This window comes from Cyprinus carpio, chromosome B3, assembly GCF_018340385.1.
Source record: "Cyprinus carpio isolate SPL01 chromosome B3, ASM1834038v1, whole genome shotgun sequence".
Classification (NCBI taxonomy): domain Eukaryota; kingdom Metazoa; phylum Chordata; class Actinopteri; order Cypriniformes; family Cyprinidae; genus Cyprinus; species Cyprinus carpio.
The window spans coordinates 17,298,682-17,324,729 of NC_056599.1; the positions used below are offsets into that span (position 1 = coordinate 17,298,682).

The 26,048-nt window shown below is 39.9% G+C and overlaps 1 protein-coding gene across 7 annotated transcripts; it reads left to right on the top strand.

The window, feature by feature from the left end:
- Nucleotides 1–7,724: 7,724 nt before the first annotated feature.
- On the top strand, nucleotides 7,725–25,711 carry LOC109110288 (ELAV-like protein 3). 7 transcript variants are annotated; one of them, XM_019123341.2, is made up of 7 exons: nucleotides 7,725–8,126; nucleotides 15,005–15,221; nucleotides 15,301–15,404; nucleotides 18,226–18,379; nucleotides 19,389–19,617; nucleotides 20,044–20,082; nucleotides 20,708–25,711. In XM_019123341.2, exons 1-7 carry the CDS (start codon nucleotides 8,118–8,120, stop codon nucleotides 21,054–21,056), a joined length of 1,101 nt encoding a protein of 366 aa, XP_018978886.1. In that variant the 5' UTR covers nucleotides 7,725–8,117; the 3' UTR covers nucleotides 21,057–25,711. The 7 variants fall into 7 exon arrangements, with proteins under 7 accessions (XP_018978886.1, XP_018978888.1, XP_018978887.1 ...); XM_019123343.2 differs by having other exon boundaries at nucleotides 20,729–25,711; XM_019123342.2 differs by having other exon boundaries at nucleotides 19,392–19,617.
- Nucleotides 25,712–26,048: the final 337 nt, after the last annotated feature.

Here is a 26,048-nt window from a genome sequence, read left to right on the forward strand (position 1 = left end):
TATCAGTCCATCTGTCACAAACAGCCTCATCTCTGCTAAGATAAAATGTAGCTCCAAAGTAAATCAAACAACGTGTTACTTCAGCACATTTCCTCATTATTGACGGATTGAGCCATAAAACTGATCAAAGCCAACGGCATTCAATTTTCCGAGCGCCCTGTGCTGACCAATCCATTTAAATGACTGTCAACCAGGGTCACGCAAAATAGCCTCACAAGGCCATGGATGTATCATATGTGTGTGATTTAAGAAGGACACTCGGTGTGCTCTAAAATCTGAAGTGTTTTTCTCGACTTTTACCTGATAAAACCTTGGCAGCATGTAACACACCCCAGCCTGACAGTTTGTCTCATAAGTGGGATATTTACAGTCTCCCCTCCCCCTCCGAGGCCTTATCCTACGCTCTCAGTGGCAGGTAGAGCCGCAATCTCAGTCATTCATATTTAATTCTAGCAGAGTTTCCGGCCAGACTAATGTGCTATTGATTGCAAGTCTCCCATTACAGTATGGCGAGAGCGAATCGGGAAGGGAAAGAGAAGGGGAAAGAAGACCGAACACGGGCAGGCAGGAAGGAGAAAGACTTGGTGGTTCGGGAAAGATGATAAATCAGACAAGAGCGGGGGTAGCTAGCGATCTGACATTTAAGAAATATGACTTTTAATAAATATAGAAAATGGATGGCGTGTGTGCAGCGTTGTGCAGTTTTCTGCTCTCAAATCTTCAAACACAATTATTTTTAGCAACGAAACAGTTGAGGAACCCCAATTCCATTAAGGCCGGAGTCAGTCAGTGGCGCATGTGTTGAATGCAAAATCATCCGAATGCATTTAAGTGTAATTAAAGATAAGTATGCTGACATGTTAGAGAGGGCCTTGGCTTTGCTTTCTTTAGCACAAGCTGGATCTAGATGTGCTCATTTATGTGTTATGAGAGAGAGCCGGAATGCTTGAGCAAGTGGAAGAAATGGAAAAGTGAAAGAGAGAAAGAAAGAGGGCATTCTGGTGCTTTGTGTATTTAAGGTTTTCTCCCTGGATACCAACGCAGACGAGGCAAGATGAAAGATTAATAACTGAATCTCTATATTTAACAAGATCGGGTGTAGAACATGCTCCCTAGCAGACATGAGGCTTTCACTCCCACCCACAGCCACCGTCATATGAGCAAACGTATAGGCGAGGAACTGGGAAATATCTGCCAGGTTTATGCGCGTGTTTGTTGCGCCTCACACGCTAACGTGTTCGTGCCAACACAGGCATGCACCGCATGGCAAGCTGAAGAGAATCAATAAGTAAAAAGATGACAAGAAATGTCTAAGTCAGATTCTTCCTCCCACCAGCCTGTCTGCTCTAATAATAGCCCGGAGAAAACACAGAAAGGCAGACGAGGAAAAACAAACTGAGGGGGAGAAAATGCCAAATAATGCATGCGAGGCCGAATTAGGCCAATATCCATTACCCGAAAATGGCACAGAACTATATGCGGAGAGGCTAGGACCCGCTGTACCAACCCAAGCGCGACCCCCACCCTCTTGCTCCCACAAGCCCATGCCACTCGGAGGGGCCGGGAGTGTTACCCTAAGGCTCGGAGCCCACTAAACGGTGGGAGCACAGGCCCAGAGTGCCCATCTCTCACTGCTCTAATCCGATCAGACTCAGTAGTTATGAGTCTCTTCATCAGACGCCGCAAAATCACATCAGCCTCTCAAATGCAAAAAGTGCTCAGCTACACCAAAGCCGCTGTGTCTTTTTGTAATGCATGAGCGTTAGTGGGTTATATGTGGTAAATGAAAATGAGGTTGTAGACACAATGAAGGGAGATGGTGGACATGCAAAGAATTCTTTATTAATTATGAATGTTTATTATAACCATCTAATCTTGCAAGCATTCTTATCACACCTCATCATGAATGTGCGAAAGTGCTTAAGAGAACGTCAACAAACATGTCCAAATTCTGCTTTCGTTTTGCAAATTGTTACTTGTGAACTGGATAACCAGCTGCACTTAATTTAATTTGGCTATTATATTTAATCGCACAGAAAAGCATCACTGAATGCTGGGTGTGCCTCAAAGTGTGGCATGAATTATGACTACGACTATATTTATAGTGGCTCCAAAAGTCTGAGATAATGCTAATGAAAATAGATAGATAGATAGATAGATAGATAGATAGATAGATAGATAGATAGATAGATAGATAGATAGATAGATATTAACTCATTAAATAATTGAACCTTTGCAGGGAGTTTGATTGACAGGTGGTCTGACCAATCATAATGCAGAATCTGCCATTTTTGTCAAACAAACCAGACAGGAATCATGTCGGTGGACTTGAAATTTAAAAATAGTGTGTATTGATGTCTTTGCGCGGTTGAAGCAAGATAACTTCTGATGTTCATTCATGTTTATTTCATGCTATAACTAGTACATATAAAAAGATGATCAGTTCACCTGTCGTTTGAACTGAGGCACTACAGTGATCTGTCACAACACATTAAAGAGCCACAAAACTGTATTAATTGAATTTCTTACTAAATTTCAGAATTTGAAAGCTTTGACCTTGTTTCATACCAGAAATACCCTGCTCTGTCTTGTCTGTTGGCACGTTGTCAGTGTCGTCTTCGCTTCGCAATGTATTTTTTATTTTGTGAGAACATGATGTGTGGTGTGAGAGTGGCATGGCTTGTCAGACATACAGTAGCTACAGTAACGAATGGGGCTCTTTGCACAGGATCAATTAAGCCATTTTTGATAAAATGGATGAAAATGTGTACATATACTCTAAAAATGCTCTATTAAATACAACCTAGCTGCTCAATTATTTTTTTTAATTCCTAAATGGTTGGCTTAAAATGAACCCAAAATAGACTGAAAAATCAAACACAAAATTAGTATTACTAGAGGCATCGATAATAATCAAAAAGTGAAAATTTTTTAATAAGTAATTTTAAAATGTTTATTATTATTTAATTATCATTAAGTCTGTAATAAACAACAGTAAGTCAGTAATAAAATTAGCTCATTAATAATTTGTGATATATGACAATGTACTTCTACATGAAATTTCAGAATTTCTCAGTATGCATAACATTTATGTAAATGTAAAAAGTTTTATTCAGTCTTTCCTGTTTTTGCTTTCTTGGCAGGAGCACTCAAGCTGCATGAACTTCATAAGTTTGTGTCAAACCTGACGATCATGTTCTCCAGCATGAATTGAGATGATCCAAGGAGCATCCTGAGCTTCAGTGGAGGAAGAACATCTGATTGCTGTACAAGGTGTTCACAAGATAAACATCACAAATCTAGAATCTGAATGATCAAGATTTTCAAGTGACCTCATAGCTTTGGACCCTACTGTATATATTTAAGATGCACCTTGGCTAGTGTGAGTTACAGTTTGCATGTATTGATGTAGGTGTCGCCAAGTTACATATAAACTCAACATAACAGTATTCTATGAGTCAGGACCCTTCATGAAATACTGTCATAACAAATGCCAAACAGTGTTGACTATGATTTTATGAGCCGTCACGCTCAGCATAGCTGGGTAATGAGATTCCTCTTCATTATATGTTCCTACATCCTGAGCTACCGCTTTCAGTACGTGAGCAGAGGTCCAAATTATGCTGAAATGGTGTACTCAAGTAGAGCTACTATTAATTCATAAGACGTCTGTAAAAGAGGTAGAACTAATATTGAAGCAAAGCAAAACAAAAAAAAACACTGGAATAAATATTTGAGAATACGATACTGATACATGATACTGATGACACTGAAATGAAATAGAAATCATTCAACTGATTTCAGAACAGTGCATGGTGAAGGATATTAGTTTTTCATTTACATTTTATGCATTTGCCTGATATTTTCTATGATGAACTTTCATGCATACATGGTATATGAATTCAACTATACATATGTTATTCTTAGTTAAAAACCCTAGCTCAAGTAGTACAGCATAATGCAAACAACAATAATATATTACATATAATTACTTATATAAAAAAATATAATTTATAGTATCTATTAACTGTTTACACTTATCTTGGGTTAATGAATACAGGATTATTAATTTAAAGGATGATATATGTATTTATAAATATGCTAGTTAATGTCCCTAGCTTAACTAGTATATGGTGATAACAATATTAATATATTTATTACATTTGTATATTTATTTATTTATTTATTTATATTTTTTTTTACCTTTCAAAGTAGTAACAATGTTTCACATTTCATTCAAATTAAATCATAAAAAAATATTTCAACTGAAAATACAGCTCCGGAAAACAAATACTAGAGAATGTTTATGACCATACAAAATGGAAATGGATGGTATACAGTATAATGTTTTACAGTGTATATGTATTTTTTTTTTTTCATTTGTATATGGTAATGACATCATTTTATGGTAAGGAATAGCATTACAAGCTTTATAGAAGCTGTTTCAAAATACTGCCAAATGAAAATACGAATCCAGGAAAAATCTTCTTTAGCACAGACATTTGAGCCATTCTAATCCATTACCTCAGACCATAATAAGGAGAATAACACTAGCTGTAGCAATGGAACACATCTGCTTCACACAATCATATCTCCTGCGCTGGTGCTAAATAGATTCAGCGCGATCATAACATGCTTTCTTCCCATAAATGTGTAAATCCACAATTTGCAAATGTAAAACAGACATTTTTGAGTTATTAGATAAAAAACAAGTGCACAGTTGCCTGTTTCCTACACCAGCGATCTCCACAACAGCCACGTTTGGATGGCCATAAAAAAGTGACTAAAATCAATGATCATTGAAAGAGCAAAAGAGAGCCTTATAGAGTCTCTTATGCTGTAATGCCACTGGGACAAAAGCGCCAGTCTCTTAATCGGCTCTTCTGGAGGGGCTCCTGAACATTAAAAATCATCAGTGAAATTACTGAGAGAGCTTCAAGCAACTGCCATGCTTGATCCTCTGAATCATGGTGGTGAATAGGTGCTTCAGATGCCCTCTTACCCACGGGCTGGATTCAGCTGCCCTGCTGCCAGCGAAGACCCCTAATGAGCCTCTGCAATTAAGCCGGTTTATTCACGCTAAGTGTGAACGGGGTGCGTTTGGAACCGTAGGCAGCTAACAGACCTGGGCTCTTTGTGCCACAAGTGCTGCTTTTATTCAGCTCACAAAGCAGAAAACAACACCCGCACCTATAATGGCGAAGTCTTTCCCCCTCACTCGGTCGCGACTTGACAGAGCGGAGTGGGCGGGATTAAGACAGACTGACAGCGGGGCCCATCTCTATCCTCTTATTAACGCTTAACGAGTGCCTTCCTCATGCAATATTCATCGCCACTAATATCATCCAAGCTCTGAGCTGAGCTGGCTACTTATGTAAGGCAATTATGTAAAATATCAGACAGGGCCCACACTCAGAATCTGACTGGGGTAGAGATGCGGGACAAGAACCGAGAGAAGGAAGAAATGAAAGTGAAAGGGAGCATGAGAGAGGAGGACGAAGGCCAGGACGATTCATAGCCAGGGTTACTATAGTTAACTAAAACTAAAACCATTATGTTACATATATGATAAAACAAACTTTAACTGAAATAAAATATTAAAACTTATTTTATTACAGCTAGTTGCCAAGGCAACTTTCTCATTTTCAGTTTTAGTTTTAGTTTAACTTCATGTACTAAGACTAAAACTGAAACAAAAATTAATATACAACAAAACTACAAAAAGTGAAGAAATATTCCACCCAAAATATAAAGAATCATTATTTACTCATCCTTATGTCATTTAAAACTTGTATGACTTTCTTCTGTGAAACACAAAAGAAGATATTCTGATTATTTTGATTATATTTTGATATAATATCTTGGTAACCACACAGTTTTACAATCCCATTGACTTCTATTATGCAAGTCAGAGAGACCCTTAACCATTTGGTTACCAACATTCATTAAAATATCTTCTTTTACGTTCCTCAGAAAGAAAGTCAAACAGGAGTAAATGACGACAGAATGGTCATTTTTGGGTGGACAATTGCTTTAGCTAAAATTCAAATGAAAACAGAATATAGAAAAAGAAAAACTAGTTCAAAATCTTAATAAATGATAACACCCATCACAGTCACATTGCCATTCATTCCAAAGCGCCCGATTGAGTCAAAATTACCGGAGAATGCTTAGCTTTCGCTGTTAACCCCTAACCCAGAAATGCACAACAATCAGCGCTCTCGAGATTATCAGAAGGTTAACGAATTTGAACGCATCTGCCCACTCACCCATCTCCAATGATTTCCCGAGAACTCATCAGCCAAAATATATATAATTGTGTATATTACTCAGAGTAGACATGTCGAGAAAATGCTGTTTTTCTGATCTGCATTACATCGCATTTGCCCGCCAACGACAATACCACCCACTCAGTACCTCTCTGACTCCTGATGCCTGATACCTGTGCTGTGACTGTCTACAATCTGCATAATCACAGAGAACTTCTGCTGAAGACGCACACACACACAGCGCTCGACTTCCACAAGGTCACCCAAGGCCGATGCGGATGTAGGTGAGTTCCAGCGACCCGCGGTCTCCGGCGCGCACATAAACAGACTAAAATAAACACATCCTCTAGTGGGAATGACATCCCCCTCACACCTCATCGGCTAAGCGTACATTTCCATAAGCCTACATGCTCTGCAACCATCTCCTCCAACTTCACCCAACAGAGACTCGCACCTATGAAAGTGCCAAAGACATCCGCATAACAGAGATATACCGAGCGTGCTCCCTCAGGTCAAGGCCCTGTGGGGGTCTGTGCAGAAATAGGTCATTTGTCACACATCAAGTCCTGGGGCAGGAGATGCATTATAGATGAGACCAAACAGCCTGTCTCAGTGAGCTCTACCCACTCCCTGAGACTGGAAACGGGGGGAAGGGAGCTTGAGATAACAACCGCTGCAATCAGTGTGTGTCGATGTTTAATATCAGCACCAACGAGCAACAATAAGCAGACACATGCCTTCTGATTTTAGGTGTCACTGGACGTTATGTCAATGGGATTATACAACAATGCATGACATCTATATGACATTGACAACCAAAATGATGTCTTAATCCATATTTGAAGCACTGGCCTTTGAGTGATTATGCAACATACGCATTCAACGCACACCTGACATGAACGGTTAAATAAGTACAGGGCAGGTATTCAATCAGAGGGCCGTGTCATGACCTTCACACAGTTGTGGCTTCACACAGCCATTCTGCATTTGAAAAAAAAAACGCCGGACTCATTTACGGCATTCTTAGAAATGCAGCACATCTGACTGAGAAGATGGATTTTTAGAGGAAGAGCTGCGCTGCAAGGACAAATAATCAAGAGAGGGAAAAACTGAGGCTTGACTAAGGGGATGAGAGAGAGCGAGTGAGGGATAAAGTGAAGGAGAAAGCATGGCTCCTGTCTTTTTCTGCATCCATCTGTTCGGAGTGCAGGTGGAGCTCTATTCACTCAGCTCTGTATGTGTGGCGGGGGGGGGGGGGGGCAGGGGGCAGGAAGAAAGGGAGGGCAAAAGGAAGAGTGGAGAGATGGTGGGGGGTGGAGGGACGGGGGGCTTTCGGTGATCTCTCCTGAAGGGGATAATGGGAGTGGAGCGCATTGCAATGGCTGCCATGTAGTACCCTCCCTGCACAATTAGCCAATCAGCAGCAAGCTCTGCCAGCCAGAAGGACACATAAAAGAAGAATATTGCAGCAGAGGCACAGAAGGAGCCTGCGAGGAGCTGGGAAATACACACACAACCAGAACCACAACACCCTCCCCTGGACACACCCTACTGGGGATCACTGCTTCTCTTTTTTCTGAACCATCGCCCACGCCACACGGAGAGAAATCTCTCTCTCATCATCGTCCTGAAGAAAACCCCCTTCTCCTCATTTTCACACTACTGAGGAAACCTACAATCGCACGGGCTGAGCTTTTCTGCCGAAGACTGTCGTTTTTCCTTTTTCTTTTTTTTTCTTTTCGTTTGGAACCTGACATCTCGAGCCTCGCCACGGCGTAATATCTGCAAGACGGCCTGAAGACCTGCGACTTGAAGGACCTAGATCACTATCATCTTTGTACATCAAGAATGGTTACTGTACGTATGCCCTTTTTTTGCTCTATCTCATGAAAAAAACAATAACAGCATCACCACAAAATCAATTCTAACAGCTGAGATATATAATTAGATACAAAATATAGGGTATTTCAATACAAGCTAACCAAAACATGAACACAGCATTTGGTGGTCAAACATACTGGCACATCTAATCGCGGATTCCGTAAACAAGATTAACGATTAGCCCAGGGTTTAAGTAATGTGATATACAGGCATGCGCGAGCTCGCTTCGTTTTCTGAGGAGAATCAAAACATTGCTTTCTCCTGCCGTAATAGATCCACTCGTCATAAAGCACGTAACACGTAAAACCCTCCGCAACATACATTTATTCTTACATCAGCTAATTAAACGCGTTCAAGCGATAATTAGCCATTGTTCACAAAGAGCGCTGAGGAATTCCTCAGAAATAGCTGAGGTGCGGCGGAGGCAGAAGAAGGGCGTAAGAGTGCACATGCCTCGCTCGGAAAGGATGCTCGAGACTGAATCTCGGAGACAAAACACGATGCCCCGGAGGCTGGGAGCCAATCGAGAGCAAATGCAAAGAAAAGGGTCGAGTCACCCAGAGGGGGAGGGGAGATATTATGCATCGGTTGGTTTGGATTGAATCAGGCAGGACGAAATTCCTAAAGCATGCGATGCAATATAAGACACCGCGAGAGAGGAAAAGGCGAAATGTGATCTATGGAAACGGCTTAATATCAGGCGTTTCTTGCGATATCTTAGCGAGTTGCGTTTTTCTCCTGCCCTCGCCAAAAAATATAAAGACACCGGGAGTGTAAATAAGCACTATGAGGGGAATACAAAGGCCTTGAGGGAAAGCGTTTTGGGCGTGTCTTCTCTAAAAGAAGACAGCGATGGCACGCGCACAGAATCACCATCCTCACGTACAGATTTTCTTTGTGAAAACATAAACATAACTGCTTATTTGAATACCGACATGTTCCCATATAAAATCTTAAGATTAATTAATACGGTTTAATTCTTCAGGCCTGCTCGACATGATGCGTGCTGTCAGGTTAACCGTCTTTGTTTCTTATCAGAAAGACGTGATAATAGTACTAGATTGGTTATAATGGCGACTCGTTTTGTAATATATAATTTTAATAGCCTACCTTTTAAATATTACACTAGCTAAACCCTTGCCGGCTACACGACATTTTGCGTTTGAGGTTATAGAGGCCTCTAGTCTTGACAAATAAGTAAATATATATTGGTCTGCTGTGAAGGACAGGCTGCCTTGTTTTATAGTGACCTCAAACAAAAGGCGATAGGCAACGACGCGCTTCTCTTTCGCTTTAAGTCTCAATCGATGGTGTGATGAATGACTGACGGGCCCCTCGGCGTGTTGTTCCGCAGTCCTCCGTGAGCACGAGCCTCTACCGCAGTGCCAAAGCACATAAAACCGTTGAGTCAGATAACCTTCTCCAGACCAGGCGCGTACGCAATTCAAGGACAAGGACATCACAACGATACACAACACAACCGTCTGAGCACGCAAACTCCTCGTTAATCGTTCATAAAGCGGTTTGTCAATTAAAGAAAAAGACGGCGTTTAAAAATTTTTTTTTTTTTATATATATATAGCCTATGATTGCCAGTAGTAGTCAAGGCCATTACGCACGCTATAGGATCATCAGGCCTCGTCTATTGTGAATTTGAACGGTGATTATTTTGAACAGATACAGTACAGAAACTGATTTTACAGCCAAAATAATCAATTTAACTGTTAAATATTACGACCATTCCATTTAAATATGGATTTCGGCTGAGAAAAAGAAAATGTCAACGAACTAGAATAGCAACAAATTCTATGAAAAAGTCTGCTTTTAAATCTAAGTAAAAAAAAAAAAAAAACTTTTCTGTTTGATAAAGCATTTAATACTTGAAGCATTTTTTATGTTGACATACTTTTTTTAATGGTACTCTATTACAATTTTAATTGTTTCTGTTTGCATTTGTTGTGTTTTTTAGTTATTGTAAAGCACATTGGTCAGCGTGGGTTGTTTTTAATTGTGCTATATAAATGAATTGAATAGAATAGAATAGAATAGAATAGAATAGAATAGAATATTATGATTTATATAAAGGAAAGGCATGAGCTAGAGGCATTTCTTCGATTATATTGTTATTTAAATGTACATTTTTTATATTTTTGCTATTATCATTATTATTATTATTATTATTATTATTATTATTATTATTATTCTAAATAGTTTCTGTAGAATAGAGTAAAAGTGAAGACAGTTGCAATGCTCATTGTTCCCGGAGAGTCCCGCAGCCTCTGGTCTCGACACAAAGCGCTACTGTTTACATTAATATTCATAGTGCTGCCATGGTCTCTGTAGAGGAGGAACGGGTGGCTCTTTTGTTCGCTTGTGTCAATACGTTTATTCAGCAAAAAGGAGCTCGGATTTGTGAATGCCCACCGAGCACACGCGCACTTGTCCAATCAAAGGACGAGAGGATAACGAGTTTAAATGATTCGCAAATGTGTTTATTTATAAGGACGACATTAAGAGCTTAAAGCCCACTTGATAAAACGGAGCCCGCGGCAGCAAGGATATTTTGTAGGTAGTTGTCTATGTTGAGCCACTCCCGATTTCAGCACTCTGGATAGCGACCAAACAGGAATACCGGCGCGCCTTTTCTTCCCGCGTTCTTTCAGAATTCTAATAATTTAAAATAGCAAATAAATTGTTTTTAAATAAAATAGCACTATTTGGGAAAATATAAGAGAGACTTGTGTACCCGCGTGATAAATCAATGATCTTTTGCGCTGCAAATTTCACGAGTGAAATTAACCCAATTCACCGACAAAAATAAATAACAAAGAAAAGGGTTTATCCTTTCAGGTTTGACTTGTGTCCTGTTGTTTTACAGCTGCCACAGTGATCCTTTAAGCTGCAGTGAGAGTGTGGCTAATGCCTTTTGTTTAGGATAATCCTGTAATCTGTTACTGAAACGGCCTATTGGCAATCCAACATTCACATTTCAGTCAGGAGGCCCGTCCAGACACGTACGTTTATGAATTACAAATTATAAAATTAAGCGTCAGAAATGTCACGAGCACAGATTCATTTTCGTTTACAGATAATGCTGGGAATCGCTACCCTGGCAGTCTGCAAATTAATGTTGACATGTTACATACAGCTACAGATTAGATCAGCCTTATGCTTTATTTGTTTACCTCGCCGGATCTTGTTCGAGACTGTGTTTATTTTAAGCAAATGGCTCCCTCACTGCACAGGAACATTAAGGAAGTGACGTGAGCCGATAGTCTTCACAGTCAGATGGCTTTTTTCTCATGCTGCTTTCAGGCCTGTTTTTTTTTTTTTTTTTTTTTTTTTTTTTTTTTTAAGCATGATATGTTTAAGGCTGTACGTGTATTTTAATTTATTACCATATTTTAAAATCATCTAAATTTTTATTAAAGTCAGTCTCATTATGTCTCTCAATAACAAAAATGGTGGTAGTTAAACCAAGTGGCTTGGTTTGTTCTTACATTTGTGTACTGTCACATTCAACAGGAAAAAAAAAAATAATAATAATAATTCCGGTCCCAGTTTATATTAGGTGGCCTTAACTACTATGTACTTACATTTAAGTTAATCATTTGATAAAAAAAATTGTGATTTTTAACAGTAAAAGACTAAAAATGCTACAGTAAAAACCTGTTAAATGGTTATCAGTAAGTTTCCATACTATATACAGTGAATAACTGTAATTACACTTAATGTAATTTTACAGTAAAATACTGTTAAAATTACGGTTTTTGGAAGTGAAAAAGAAAAAGTCATTGTATAATTTACAGTGAAAAACTGTAAATTGACACTCCCAGAATTCCCTGCATGACACTTCATATTTTATGTTTTTTCGTTGAAATAACTGTTTCTTCTTAGTTTTTTCTTATCAGTTGTGTACATTGGGGTTTTATCTTACATCTAATGTTGTTAAATGAATGTCTATTGCATTATTTCAGTATCATGTGTGTTACCATGATGTTGTTTAGTGTTTGTGTGAATGACACTGTGCACCTTCTATATATATATATATATATATATATAAGTATATCCCTTCTCAGCTTGTGGAAGAGCTGGTTGTGATGAGCTTTGACTCATCATGTGACTTTCTCATCACCACCTGCTTTTGGTGGTTATCAGTATTACAATGGTTCAAAACAGATATTAGTACTTCAGTATGCTGGTTTATTAACATTACATCAGTTAATGAAATACGTTTTTTATTGTGAATTTAAGTTAAGTCTGTAAAGCCTAAAATGTTGCTACCATATTTTTAACGGTGAAATTCTGGCAACCACAGCTGCTGGTAATTTACCGTAAATGTCACCAATTTTTTTTTTTTACAGTGTACAATGCACTTACGTACATACATGTTTTTACATTGTATTTATATTTTTTAAAAATACCTGTAAGTAATTACATCTTTAATTCGTTTCTGTAATAACAATTGTAGTTACACTGTGTACCTGTACCCATCCCTTATAGCTTAACCAACCCTTAAACCTCCCCATACCACCAAACCTGTCTCTAATCTTACGTGCATCCCACCTCAATAGCAGCAGAAGTGATCTGCAATACAATATGAACACAATAAGTACATTGTACTTATTTTTTGTTGTAAGTACATAGTAGTTAAAGCCACTTAACATAAAGCAGGACCAAAAATCCCTTATGTTTGACAAGGACGGTCATTTCAGCAGACTCTAATTACAGACTCACTAAGAGGAATCTTAGCAGTCATTTATCCTTATCAGCGCGCTGGTGGGAAGGTAATAGGTTTTGCGTATGAGATGCAGGGCTCTTGTTTGCGTGCGAGTCTGGGTCCTAGTGTAGGCGATGCTGATGCGGTGCATTAAATATTGAGGGAGAACTCTCCCAGAAATAGAAAAGTACAGGCTGGGACGGGAGCGTTTAAGCCCGCTTGGTGGCCATGTTTTGTTTCGAAAGGCCTATTTTTAATAGCGTAGATTCAGGGACAGTTGGTAAGGTGTGTGATGTTTAAAGCAGTGCAGTGGAAGGAACTCCAGCAGTAAGCAGTCTCTCGCCTGTCTCTGTGAGTCATGTATTTTAGGATGAAGTGCTCTTCCACCTCTACCTCTGCTGTGCTGGCGCCAGTATCTGGGCTGTAAGATAGTGTACGTGTCAGTCTGCGTGGCCAAAGAGCCTGCGCGTTGTGTAACTCACTACATTCGTCGGGTTGCTTGCCATAGGGAGGTTTACTTCAGTTCACAAATCACATTTGCCCTGATCCTGTCACTTTGTGTCAAGGCTCACTCTGTTTGTTTCAACGCATAGACAGGGCCTGTTTGAGTAGGTTTGCATTCTAAACCTGAGATAGTTCCTAGGCTATGAAGGCTATGGGCTACTGCCCAAGCAAAAGATGCCTTTTTATTGCCATTCGTGATCAAACGAACGCCCTTTTCTTGGAAATTCCTGTTTGGGTGACAGTCAGTTTTGCCTAGATCCATGTTTGCAGTGCTTTAATAACTCGTCTCTCTGAGCTTTCTCCTTGTCAGTGTCAATTTGCCTGAGATATAAATTCCGGCTGCCCCGAAAGCTTGTTTTATTAATGCAAGACAAAAAGCGATTTTAACCGAGCGCTAGTTCTCGAACATGCACACACTAAAAGTCAAGAAGCCAGCCAATAGCAACAGTCGTCAAGCTGCTGTTACCTGGGCAACCTGGTTAGAGGTAAGCCTCAAGGCAAGAATAAATCATTCCACTGAAGAGACAGAGCGTTACAGAGAGATGAGAGGAAGAGGCAATGCTGAAGGGAGAACAAAGGAACAGACTTCCCACACTACTATAAATTCACCTGTTATTGCAACTGAATGTAAATTTTTAAATTAAACGCTTAATTAGATAACAGATACAATTTCGTTTGTTTCCAATTACGTTCCTGGAAGGGTTTCTAAAATTAATTTTAATCCAAAAAACAAAGACACTTGTGGCAGATGATTCTGCCTGTTGATCATGGGACTCCAACAAAAAAGATCACGGATGCATTGTTAATTAAGTTGGTGAGACTCCCTGTTCCACCCCAGGCGCCGTTCTGGGGAAAGAGTGCTTTCAGTCAACTGAGGATGACTAATACATGAACATACATTACACGTGCCAATTTGTAAATTCTGGAGAGTAGCAGCCTTGGGAAAAATACTCAAAAAAAAAAAAAAAAATCACAAAAGAGATAAAAACGACAGATCGCCTATGGTACGATGCAGAGCACTGACTTTGAGAGCTCCAGTTGTGCATTGTGACAGAAAGGGACCGTTAAAGACTGAAGTAGCGTCTACAACCTGCATACATCTGTTCTTTGAAAATCCCCTACAGGCCAAATTAAGCATCATGCTGTGCTCCACAGCAACACGGATGAACCAAAGACCCAGACACATACGCACATACGCACACACGCACGCGCACACACACACACACACACACTTTTCACATAAACAAGGTGCCACCTTCTCATCTTTATTTGTCTGAATAGCATTTTCTTAAAAGGAAATTTAAAAAAAAATAGTGTAAGCAAATACATTTATGTTTATCCTCTCAGAGGGGAGTGATGTAACGCTGTTTGACCCTGGATAGCATAAAGGGGGCTGGGAAAGAGTGAAAGGACTGTGACATCTGCAGGGCCAGGGGCTGAGAGTTGAAGAGAGCTGAAGTGAGGGAGGAGGTCAGAGGAGGAGGGGAGGTGGGATATTGTTCTCCTCCGGCCCTCTACCACTCAGACGCATTGATTTTTAACCTCTCAACCAGGATGCCAAGCATTACGCCCCTCAAATTATGCATTTTCACCCAACTTAGAGTGTAATTTGTCATTTTCCCACCTGCAGATAATTAGCACCATGGAAACTCAGGTGTCCAATGGTCCGAGCGGAACCAGCCTGCCTAACGGCCCTGTCATTAGCACTAACGGTGCCGCGGACGACAGCAAAACCAACCTGATCGTCAACTACCTGCCTCAAAACATGACCCAGGAGGAGTTCAAGAGCCTTTTCGGCAGTATTGGAGAAATCGAGTCCTGCAAATTAGTCAGAGACAAAATCACAGGTGAGCATGCGATTTGGTCTCGGTGAAAATTAGCATCAAAGCATCATTTTCCAATGCGTTCTCGTTCATACAATTGCAGGCCAGAGTTTGGGCTACGGCTTTGTAAACTACGTGGATCCCAACGATGCCGACAAGGCCATCAACACGCTCAACGGTCTCAAACTGCAGACCAAAACAATCAAGGTAAGAGACTCATGAAGCCACGCTCTTCAATCACTGGATGGGGAGGAATAAAGCAGGGCCCAAGACAGACGTGACAGCAGGAGGGGAGGTGAATGGGAGGGGCAAGGGGAGGAATCGGTGGTGGTGACAAAAGGAGCAAAAGAAAAGAGAAAGTAGAGGTCAGAAAGCAATGGTTTGTGTGCAGAGGTGATTGTGATGGAAATGTAATTAGGGAGACGCAATGTGAGGCTTGGAGGTCAACACGGAGAGCCCCATCTGCCTCCAATCTTGGCTAATTAGGGCCTTCTTTGTCCCCAATTCAGCTGGGTTTTGGGGTGGGGAAAGGTCTGCCTGGGTTTCTGAAAGCGAGAGATTAAACAGTCTGTCTGCGCCTCCACCTGATCACCACACATCAAAGCCGAGGCAAGAATCAGCAGTTAAGCAGCTTCCCCAGCCTTAGCGTATGTTTGCATGTGCTCATATCATGTAAATCGCATGACAGGCCAAGATGACCGTCAGAGCAGTTTCATTCCCTAGTCTAATTTGAAACAGTCACGCACTGTTATTCGGTGAATAATGAATGCAGTCCATGGGCGAACATTAATGGCATAGTTATTTAAACAACATGGAGTCTGACTGCTATTGTCCTAATTGTCTTGTTTGTTCAGTGCATTCATCCGGCTTGGCCACTGTTCTCTGACATTCAACGTTCGTGTGCCCACTGCCCTCAAATCCTTAAGCCGGGCAAATGTCATATTTTCCATGTCAATACGGCATTGTTAGAAAGGTAGAGAGCCGATAGCGAGGATGTAAGGTGGGGGGGAGGGAGACGGGGCGCAAGAGCAAAGGCTAGGAAGGAGCCGAATGCCAATGACAGGATTAGGGGCCATATGGGCTGCAGGCACCATCTGTACTGTGGGAGAGACAGGGAGAGGGTTAATTATGGGGCAGCATCTCATCCCTCCAATACATCTCCCCCTCCAGTCTCTGCTGTACACTCACCCACTCACTGCACAATTAAACCCCTACCTCAACAATACCGCTGCTTAGTCATACTGGCCTGCAAGACGCAAACACACATATGGTGGAAAAACACATCATTCTGCCAAGGTCTGATGGCGAAACATGCAGTAACTTGGTTGGATGTCGTAAATGGCTTAAACACATTTAAAATAGACTCCTGTTTATGATAAAAGCAAGTTTTGCTGTAATCGCTTACATAAAGGTAATCAGATTCAAATATGCCAATGTGTTGAAAAAAAATAAATGAAATGCTTTGTTATCGAGCCCATTATTAAAGAAAAAGGTTACAGACAGAAATAAATATTTTCTTCCTGATTTATAATTTTTATAAATTATAAAATTATATGTGTAAAAATTTGTAAAAAGCTATATGGTGCTATAAATGTTAAGAAAAATAATAAAAAGTACATATGCAATTTAAATTTTATTATATTATATATTAAAGCAGTATATTAGTAAATAAGTAAAAAAGGACCATTGGTAAAAATACTATATATATATATATATGGCAATACAAATAAATAATACTAAAATGTATATATTATATTATATTATTTTAGTATTGGGAAAAAGGCTATATGGTACTATAAATGTTTAGAAAGACAATAAAAAAGTTCATATTATATTGTACTATATTATATTAAAGTTGATCAAATTCTATATAAAAATGTATATTAGTGAATAAGTAAAAAAAGAGCATTTGTAAAAAGACTAAGTATATATTATATATGCAATATAAAGGTAAATCGATTATATATCAAAAATAAAAATAAATACAAATTTAGGTTCTAAATAAAACATGTCCATATATAAATGAGAAGTATTAGTTGTATGTGTAATACTGTTGAACAGAAACGATCGTACATGAATGATCCAGAGTTTTGGTAAAGTGAGGGTGCCACATTTCCATTAACATGAATTGGTATTGTGCTTTTTATTTGATTTGCTTTTGTTTTTTTGTTTTATTTCATGGGGTATTTTGTGAGGACGTGTGTTGGGGAGTTGTCAGGGATGCTGGACATCTTGTAATCTGTTTACTTGGTTCGCCGGTTGCCAGAGGAGCAGTTTCCCCTTGAGAGAGAAGACAAAGGAGAGATGGAGGAGAAGGAGGGGGCCAATCTCTTTATCTCAAAAAACCACATGCGCACACACTGACACCATCAATCAAAGTCAGCCCCTTTCAACCAGAAACTCATAAATATACATATTTTATGAGAAAAATCTGTTCGCATCTCAAATACGAGCAAGGCGGCTCAGTGGGGGAGTTTTAGGAATATAGAAGGGAATATAAAAATGAGATGAATATTTGAACGTCAAAACAAATGCCTAATTGGACTTGATATTACATGACACGTCCCAAAGCGGAACAGGTTCTAAATGCTGCTGTCTTGAGGAAAATCACCGGCTAGAATAACAGCCCATGATATCAAATTTTCCTCATGGCTCCCAGTCCCTGAGGGAGCTGGTCTCACATCGGCACAGAGGGTGTCGATGCGTCTGGGGGGGAATTGTGAATGTGAGAGTGGGTTCGTGTTTCTGCTGTCAGGAGCACAGTGAAGCTGAAGTAGCATTTAATAAGGGAACCGGGTTTGGTTCGAGTGAAGTGCGTGTAAGAGACGTGGATTTCAAGGAAGGAGGGATGAGAGAGAGTGGGCGGATGTCTCGCCTTTGAGCGTGGCAGTGCTGTGACATATCTGCTTCGACTACCCTGCTGGGAGTTTTAGGACTGTCACAGCTGTCTTGATGCATGCTTCTTAATATTTCTATTAAAAGAAATCCTAAACCGAAGCTCCTTGTTTTGTATGTGTATGTGATGTAGGTGTCCTATGCCAGACCAAGCTCAGCTTCCATACGCGATGCCAACCTGTACGTGAGTGGCCTGCCCAAAACCATGAGTCAGAAAGACATGGAGCAGTTGTTTTCCCAGTATGGAAGGATCATCACCTCACGCATCCTGGTAGACCAGGTCACAGGTAAACGTTACCTCACTTCCACTAACAGCCTAGGCACCCTGGGGGAGGATTAAAAATCTCATTAAAGCTCTGGATGTGACGCAAAAAATAAGCTATATGCTCCACCCCAGTCAACATGAAATCAAAACTGACCCCATTTTTACATATCTAATGCACATTCACAGAATATTATTTTGGTAATATTTTGAATTGATTTGATTTCAGTTACAGTTTTAGTAATAATTTAGGTATGTTTAAACATGACTAGTTTTTATTCATTTTAGTTTGAGTTATTTTAGTATGTTAATATAAACTAAAAGAAAACGATAAATGTTTGGCAACTAGCTGAGATAAAAGTTTTTAATATTTTTTATTGTTTATTTTATTTCAAGCAACATTTTTTTCATCTTTTAGTTTTAGTAAACTATAATAATCCTGATTCCTGATCTTACTGTCAAATGAAAACAAAGACTGAAGTGACTAAATAAATCAATAAACTTTATGAGAAAAACCACAAATATATATATTATATTTGTATATATTTGTATAAAAGGATTAAATGAATAAAATAAATGTAAAAAACTTAATACAAGGCAGATACATTTAAAATAGTACAACCTCACAGAAAAATTTTAAACTAAAGAATAAAGACGTCTATTGAAATATACAATTATGCATTATTAATCTGTATTTTTTAATAATAATAAAAAAAATCTAAATCAAAAACCATTGATCCTTTTTCACTGATATTAACAGCATACAGTGTTAATCAAAAGCCAGCTTCCCAATACGTAAAATGAAATCCCACCCATTTTTTTTCTCAACAAATTTCCTGTATCAGTGAGAAATATGTCACAGTATGGAAATTAAATGGTGTGCACTGAATATGGTTATCATTTCTAAAGTAGATAAAGTAGATCATAAAGTACTAAAGTAAACAGTCTGGTTTAACCCTGTGACCACATGACTCACTTATCTGTAATTGATTCGATTGACGGTACTAACATTTGCCTGGCCTTTCTGTCCGGAGCAGGTATATCGCGCGGAGTAGGATTCATTCGGTTCGATAAGAGGAATGAGGCCGAGGAGGCCATCAAAGGCCTGAATGGTCAAAAGCCGCTGGGCGCCGCCGAGCCCATCACCGTGAAGTTCGCCAACAACCCCAGTCAGAAGACGGGACAGGCCCTGCTTACCCAGCTTTACCAGACAGCTGCTCGCCGCTTCACTGGCCCTCTGCACCACCAGACTCAGCGCTTCAGGTACTGCTCCCACCTACAGCCCACACCCCTACCGCCCCCTTCTCTTCCTCTGCCGGTTTTCCTTTAAACCGCAGTGCGTTCACGCCATCAGGGGGAATTTTTTGACAAATCACAATGGGCCCAACTGAGGCAGTGCTTCATTTGGAAAGAACTGCCCTGCTTAGAGATAAAACACTGCATGTGAATCAGTCACGTCATGGATGCATTCACAAGCATTCATCGCAGTACTCTCAATCCATCGCCTGAGGGCTCTGTAAGCACTGCGTCAGTGTAACAGGCGAGCCGCCGCCTGCTGATTGGTGGATGCGGTGCTCAGTAAAGAGCTCCCCCTGGTGGCTGAAGTGGCTGAATGAAAACGCTTTGCACTGGTTGTTGGATCTTGCAACTAATATCTTCACCTCCGTCACTCTCCCTCTTGCATTGCAGACTCGACAATTTACTAAACGCCAGCTACGGAGTCAAGAGGTAATTTCCCCCCCAAAAAGGTGTCCTTTCAAAAGCATCTGTGCCTAAACAAGCTCAAACAAAGTGTCCGGAATATCACCTGCTGACTTACGCATTACCATTAGAGATTTGATTTGATAAACCACTGTATCAGTAGACTAGATTGACGTAGCTGATATCACAGCAGGACATTCTGGCATGGCTTTGTTGAACCTTTTTGTTCTTTTGGTTGGTTCCTTGATTGAACTGATTTGTATGTACTTCTGTATTGAACTAACATTATTATTTTTTTCAGTTTTGGTTGCTTTAATGTCTTTTTTCCACCAGCATGGACATACAAGATTCCGTTTGCGTCTCCTCTGTTTGTTCCAATTTTCCGTTGATTTGTTTCTGATTTGCCTTCATCCCTCTCTAGGTTTCTGTTTTGCTAAGTAAATTGTGATTTTGTTACATTGTGAATTCTGTGTCTTAACAGGGACTAGAGTTTGATTTGGTCAACCTAGTTAATAATACAATAGCTGCCCATTTTCTTACCTACTTAAGGCTGTGGAGAGGGAGTGTCCGGTCCTCAAAGAGACAAAAGTGGCAGGAACATGTGGTAGTGAGAGGCACGCTGTGCTGAACTTCAGAATGACACCCATGGTAGCTCTCCTTCTTTCGTCCCCAGATTCTCCCCCATAACCATTGACAGCATGACCAGTCTAGCCGGCGTCAACCTGACTGGGCCCACCGGAGCCGGCTGGTGCATCTTCGTCTACAACCTGTCCCCCGAAGCCGATGAAAGCGTCTTGTGGCAGCTCTTCGGGCCGTTCGGCGCCGTCACTAACGTCAAGGTCATCCGTGACTTCACCACCAACAAATGTAAGGGCTTTGGCTTTGTCACCATGACCAACTACGACGAGGCGGCCATGGCTATCGCCAGCCTGAACGGCTACCGCCTGGGCGACCGCGTGCTGCAGGTCTCCTTCAAGACCAGCAAGCAACACAAGGCTTGAAGGAAGGCCTAGTCACTACTGCTCTTTAACATGCAGGGGGAGCTACTGAGCTCCCTGTACATTCACTCTACATGGGCCTGGACTGAGTCTCTCTCTAACACACATTCGACACACACACACACATATACACACACACACACGTTTAGTTGTTTCGAACAAAAATACACAAGTAGAGTTGTTTTTCTTTTCCCTTTTACACAACATGCTAGTCCTTCCCAACATTTGCCTGTATTGAATTAGCAGAGTTGTGAGGCAGGGCTGGGGATATCCACGAGGAGGGACAGTCTAATGAATGTGACAGAGAATGTCTGCAGAGATTTAATTTAATTCAGGCAAAGTAGGAGAACTGGTCAACGAATGAACGAATGAACGCAAAAAAAATAGTAAATCGAATATGTGCAATTTACCCGAAATCTTGCCCCGGTAACTCTCCTGTCTGGCTTCAGAGGATGTAGTCACTTTTTTACACTTGGGCATTTTGAATCAGTGATTTTTTAGAGAAAAAAATGATAAAAACAGTGTTCTCTTATATATATTATGATATAACTATATATTCAACATTTAAGGTGGTTATAATAGCCAAATATGTAAGCATTTTCTAGAACTTTGATTACGGTTTCCTGGCTCTACATTAGGTTGCAAACTTGCCTTATGGCACCACGCACACCTTACTCGAGGTCCAACCCAACAGCCACTGAACAACTGTGTGGACGGTAGTCACAAATTGAGAGGTCACCCGGGGGTCATCACAATCACCTCAGCACACCGAAAGACAACGTTCATCACAGAGACACTCGCGCACTCACACATACACGCACCTCCGCTGGAGGGCATAGCGAAACATCACAAAACATGGCGACCTAGAATCTCCTCATATCTTTCCACTTTCCACAGTTTTAGAGTTAGCATTTAGAATCGATTCCACCACATGCAGTTGTCTGTGTAACTAGGGGCATTTCGACAGTGTTCCCATGGCGATGGCATTTGGAATTCTTTTGAAAGTCTTTCAAACCAATTACGAAGGACGACTGCGGAATCCAGAACCTATTAGATCATTTTAAACAGGTTTGAATTGCTTGGGAGTAGGAAAGGCTGTGTGTCAGCTCTTTGAGCAAAAGAGTGAGCTGTTATGAAGGTCAGGGGCCACTGGGATTGGTTGTCCTTGGTCTTCATAACTTCTCAGTTACATTTAGCTCCATTCACTAAACAGAATCGCATTATAATTCGCTTTCCCGAACTGCTTTTAGCAGCTCCTGCGTATCTAAACAGCTACATATCAAATCAAATTTAGTGTCCTCAAGGCCCTTTAAAGCAAGTCGCAGCCACATGAGCTACACAAAAAATTAATCTTTTTTTAAAAATATGCATCTCATAACTGAAAAATTCTCTAGATACCTTAAAAACAATGCCCAAGCTGTCCACAGCCCTGCGATAAAACAAACGAAACTGTTCCATGGGGAGAGACATTGCTGTAAAATCGCAAAACTTCACATTATATGAAGAAAAGAACTGAAAGATGTAAATGTGTGCTCAAATCAAGTGACATTTTGCTTTTCTAAATAACGCTGTGTTAGCCAAAGAGGACATGATCTCTTTGAATGGATTACATTAGAGATTAATATATTTTTATATCTACAAAGAAAAAACACAAGACCTTGTGCAACATTTTTACAGATTCTTAAATCGTGGAAATCTTTGGACACACCGCATGGCTTTTATTTTCAGAGTTTTCAACTTTGGGGAGAGAGGGCCAGTCTGCGGTGTAAGGGAGGGGATCGGAGGGTTGGGGACTAAGACTTACATGCAGTGAAACCATTTCATTTTCAAAAATACAAAAAGAAAAAAAGAGAAACATATGAAACATTTAAAAAAAAGAATCAGCAGACAGGTACATGTATGCATTAATGCAGGAAAATGACGTTACGGTTTCTCTAAAGTGTTGAAAAAATCAAGCGTTGCTTCAATGACGGTGCAGTGAAGCTCGAAACGGCGTCACATCGAACACCCAGAGCATCTCATCTTGTATCGGCAAAAACAAAAAAGAAGAATCACCTTAACGCTTCAGCATGTTCGGTGCACCAAAAAAGTAAAGAAATTGACAATGTAATGTAGCTGCACTTATCAATGTAATCAATTCTCACACAATAATCCATAGTGAATTATATTCGCCAGTATGTCAACACAACATCAAATGTCTATCATGTTTGTTTTTATTTAATTTCTGCTCCACATATCTTCTTTGTTCAACCATCATATCGTCGACACCTAATTTTGCTCCTTTGCACAAGCACTAACCAACCAAGGGATCTTAGCTTTGTCACTGATGAAGGGAAAAATTCAATCTGAAACATTTAGCAAGAGTGTGACCGCACACACACGTACACTTAGACGCACACTCACAACACATATCAAAGTGTCTCTAGGCCCTCCACAGCATTCCCATTGTATCAAAACTGTGATACACCTTGAAGTAACCCCCTTAGCTTGCGCTACATTAACATCGCAACACGTTTTTCTTTTGCTAACGCAACTCATCCTGGAACTCATCGGTGGTGTGCCCTAGAGGGGACAAAAATCCTAGTCGTAAAGATTGGTCCGCCCTCTAAAATGAGCGATGGGGTAGATACAGTGACCAGTGCAACCCTGTAGTGCACCTGGTGACCATAGGGAGGTTTTAGCATCGTCCCGACGAACCCTTTAGCTACACCGCTCCCCCATCCCCTCAGACAGCCAAGGACAATGGCAGGAAACAAACATACTGCACCGCTTGAGCAACTACAATAATAATCATTTAAAAAAAAAAGACAAAAAAAAAAAAAAAACTTTCCTATGGAACAGTAAGTGCAATGTGCTTCGTTTTTATATTGACTGAGAACAAAAGATATATATATTTTTAAAAAAAGAAATTAAACGTCACACTGAAATGGTTTGCAGAATAACGAAAGGATCAAATGTAACGATCAAAAACAAAATGAAAAAAGTGTTAACTAACAGATTCATTAGAAGAATCAAACAAGCACCAAGAGCTCTGGTCTCTAAAATGTCCATTATCCCTTCCTCCACCCCCTTATTAGTGCTCTGACCATGCAAGCTAAAACAAACAGCCATCTATGGTACCGAAAAGAGCAAATCTAAAAGACCGTGTATGGAATACTGTCTAAAATATCATCGGTTTTAGCCCATGTTGATTTCAGAGTATCATTTTTCCTGTAATTTATTGATTTACTTTACATATCAGAATCACACGTTAACTTAGCGTATTTGTGTTGTTGATGTTGCCATAGAGGACACACGTGGGTCGAATATTTCATTTTGGTTCCTTTTATTGGGTACGGTTTCTTATATTTGTTTCCATTATTTATAATTAGTTGCTGTTCTTACAGTGTATGCAGGTTTTAGAATTAGTTAGAATTATTTCTTTTCAATCAAAATGTGTTTAATTGTGTTTGTAAAAGTCTGTGGTAGCTTTTGTTGCAACATAATTTAAACTGAAAAAAAAAAATCAATATAGCGCCAATGAACTTGTATTATTTGGGCGACTTTAAGCTTGTAGTTTTAACTTATTGTTAACTTAAAAACTATTTATTATCATTATTATGATTATTATTATTGCCTCGTATGAAAGTATGTTTTGTGTATATTTATTTCATTATATTTGCAAGTTTAAATACTTTTCATTTTGCCAAAATGTGGTTACACCTTTTTGTTTTTCTTTAAAGGGAACAAATAGATTAAAAAATAAAATAAAAAATAAAAAAACAAAACAGAAAAAAAAAAAAATCTGCTTTAGAATTACAATTTGGAAAAGTTCTCCATAGGCAAAGAATGCACTGCTATATTAAACTAATTGAAGTGTATAAACATACATGCTGTGTGCTAGATGTTATGCCTTTAATGCCTGTGTTTTGTTTGTCTTGTTAAATGAAAACCTTTTGATTATTTAATCTAATCACAGTCTTGTTTTTCCAGCCACGTTCAGAACCCCATAGTGAGTCAGGGCCCGGGGCGAGGCTTGGGACGGGGGGGGGGGGTGGGGCAGGTTGAGGCGCGGTCAGGTCTACAGTCTTGACCCACAGCCAGGCCTTAGGCTCAGTGTCCCTCGCCAAAAACCTCTCACCCGCTGCCATACAGCCGCCAAACCGACCGAGAGAGCGGTCTAGAAAATAAAAGAGTCAGTGGGAGGGCTAGAGCGCAACGTTTAGCAGACGTGGGCGAAGAAAGCGCAGCGGGGGAGACGGGCCAGGCGAGGTGCTGAGATAGATAAAGGGGTCAGTGGTCACTCTGTTTCTCAACCAGTTGTATTTTGTGTCAGTTAATTTAGGAGGGACACAGAGTTACTTAGCAACGTTCTTCTGAAACCATTTTCCAGGAATAACAGAACAATAACAGAATAAAACAAACGAACAACAATAATAAAAAAAAAAGATCAAAAGCAGAACTCCTGATCTCAGTGTCTGTGTGTCACGAAGAAAAATCTCACACTTCCAAACATGAACAAACACATAACAAAGGGGAAAAAAATAATAAACCTTTCAGTTTAGTTTAGGATATTTATTACTGGGATTTCAACTGAAGACGCTTGAGGACTTTTTCATGGAATTGTTTAATTATTTGTACTTTACATGCCAGAAAAAAAATAAAAGATATGAAACTCAGTGTTTTCTTCGTGCTTGACTTTTTTTTTTTTCTTTTGAGGGGAATCGAGGGGTTTGTAGATGTACATCTCAGCTTGATATTTAACAGGTTCACAACTTCAGTAAACAACAGGTAATGCTGAAGTTCATAGTCTAGTGTGTAAAACATTAACCTCAGTTAGTCAGCTAGCCAATGACAATTTAGGTTGTCAACTTCCTACACTAGAGATGTGTTATTATGCACTACTCAAAGCCGTGTGTTCACACTGAACAGTCCGAAAAGAAAAAGTGCACTTAATTAACTGTTGCACTCGTCCTTATGCAGCTCAGGGGAAGGGGCTATTAAACTCTGATACTG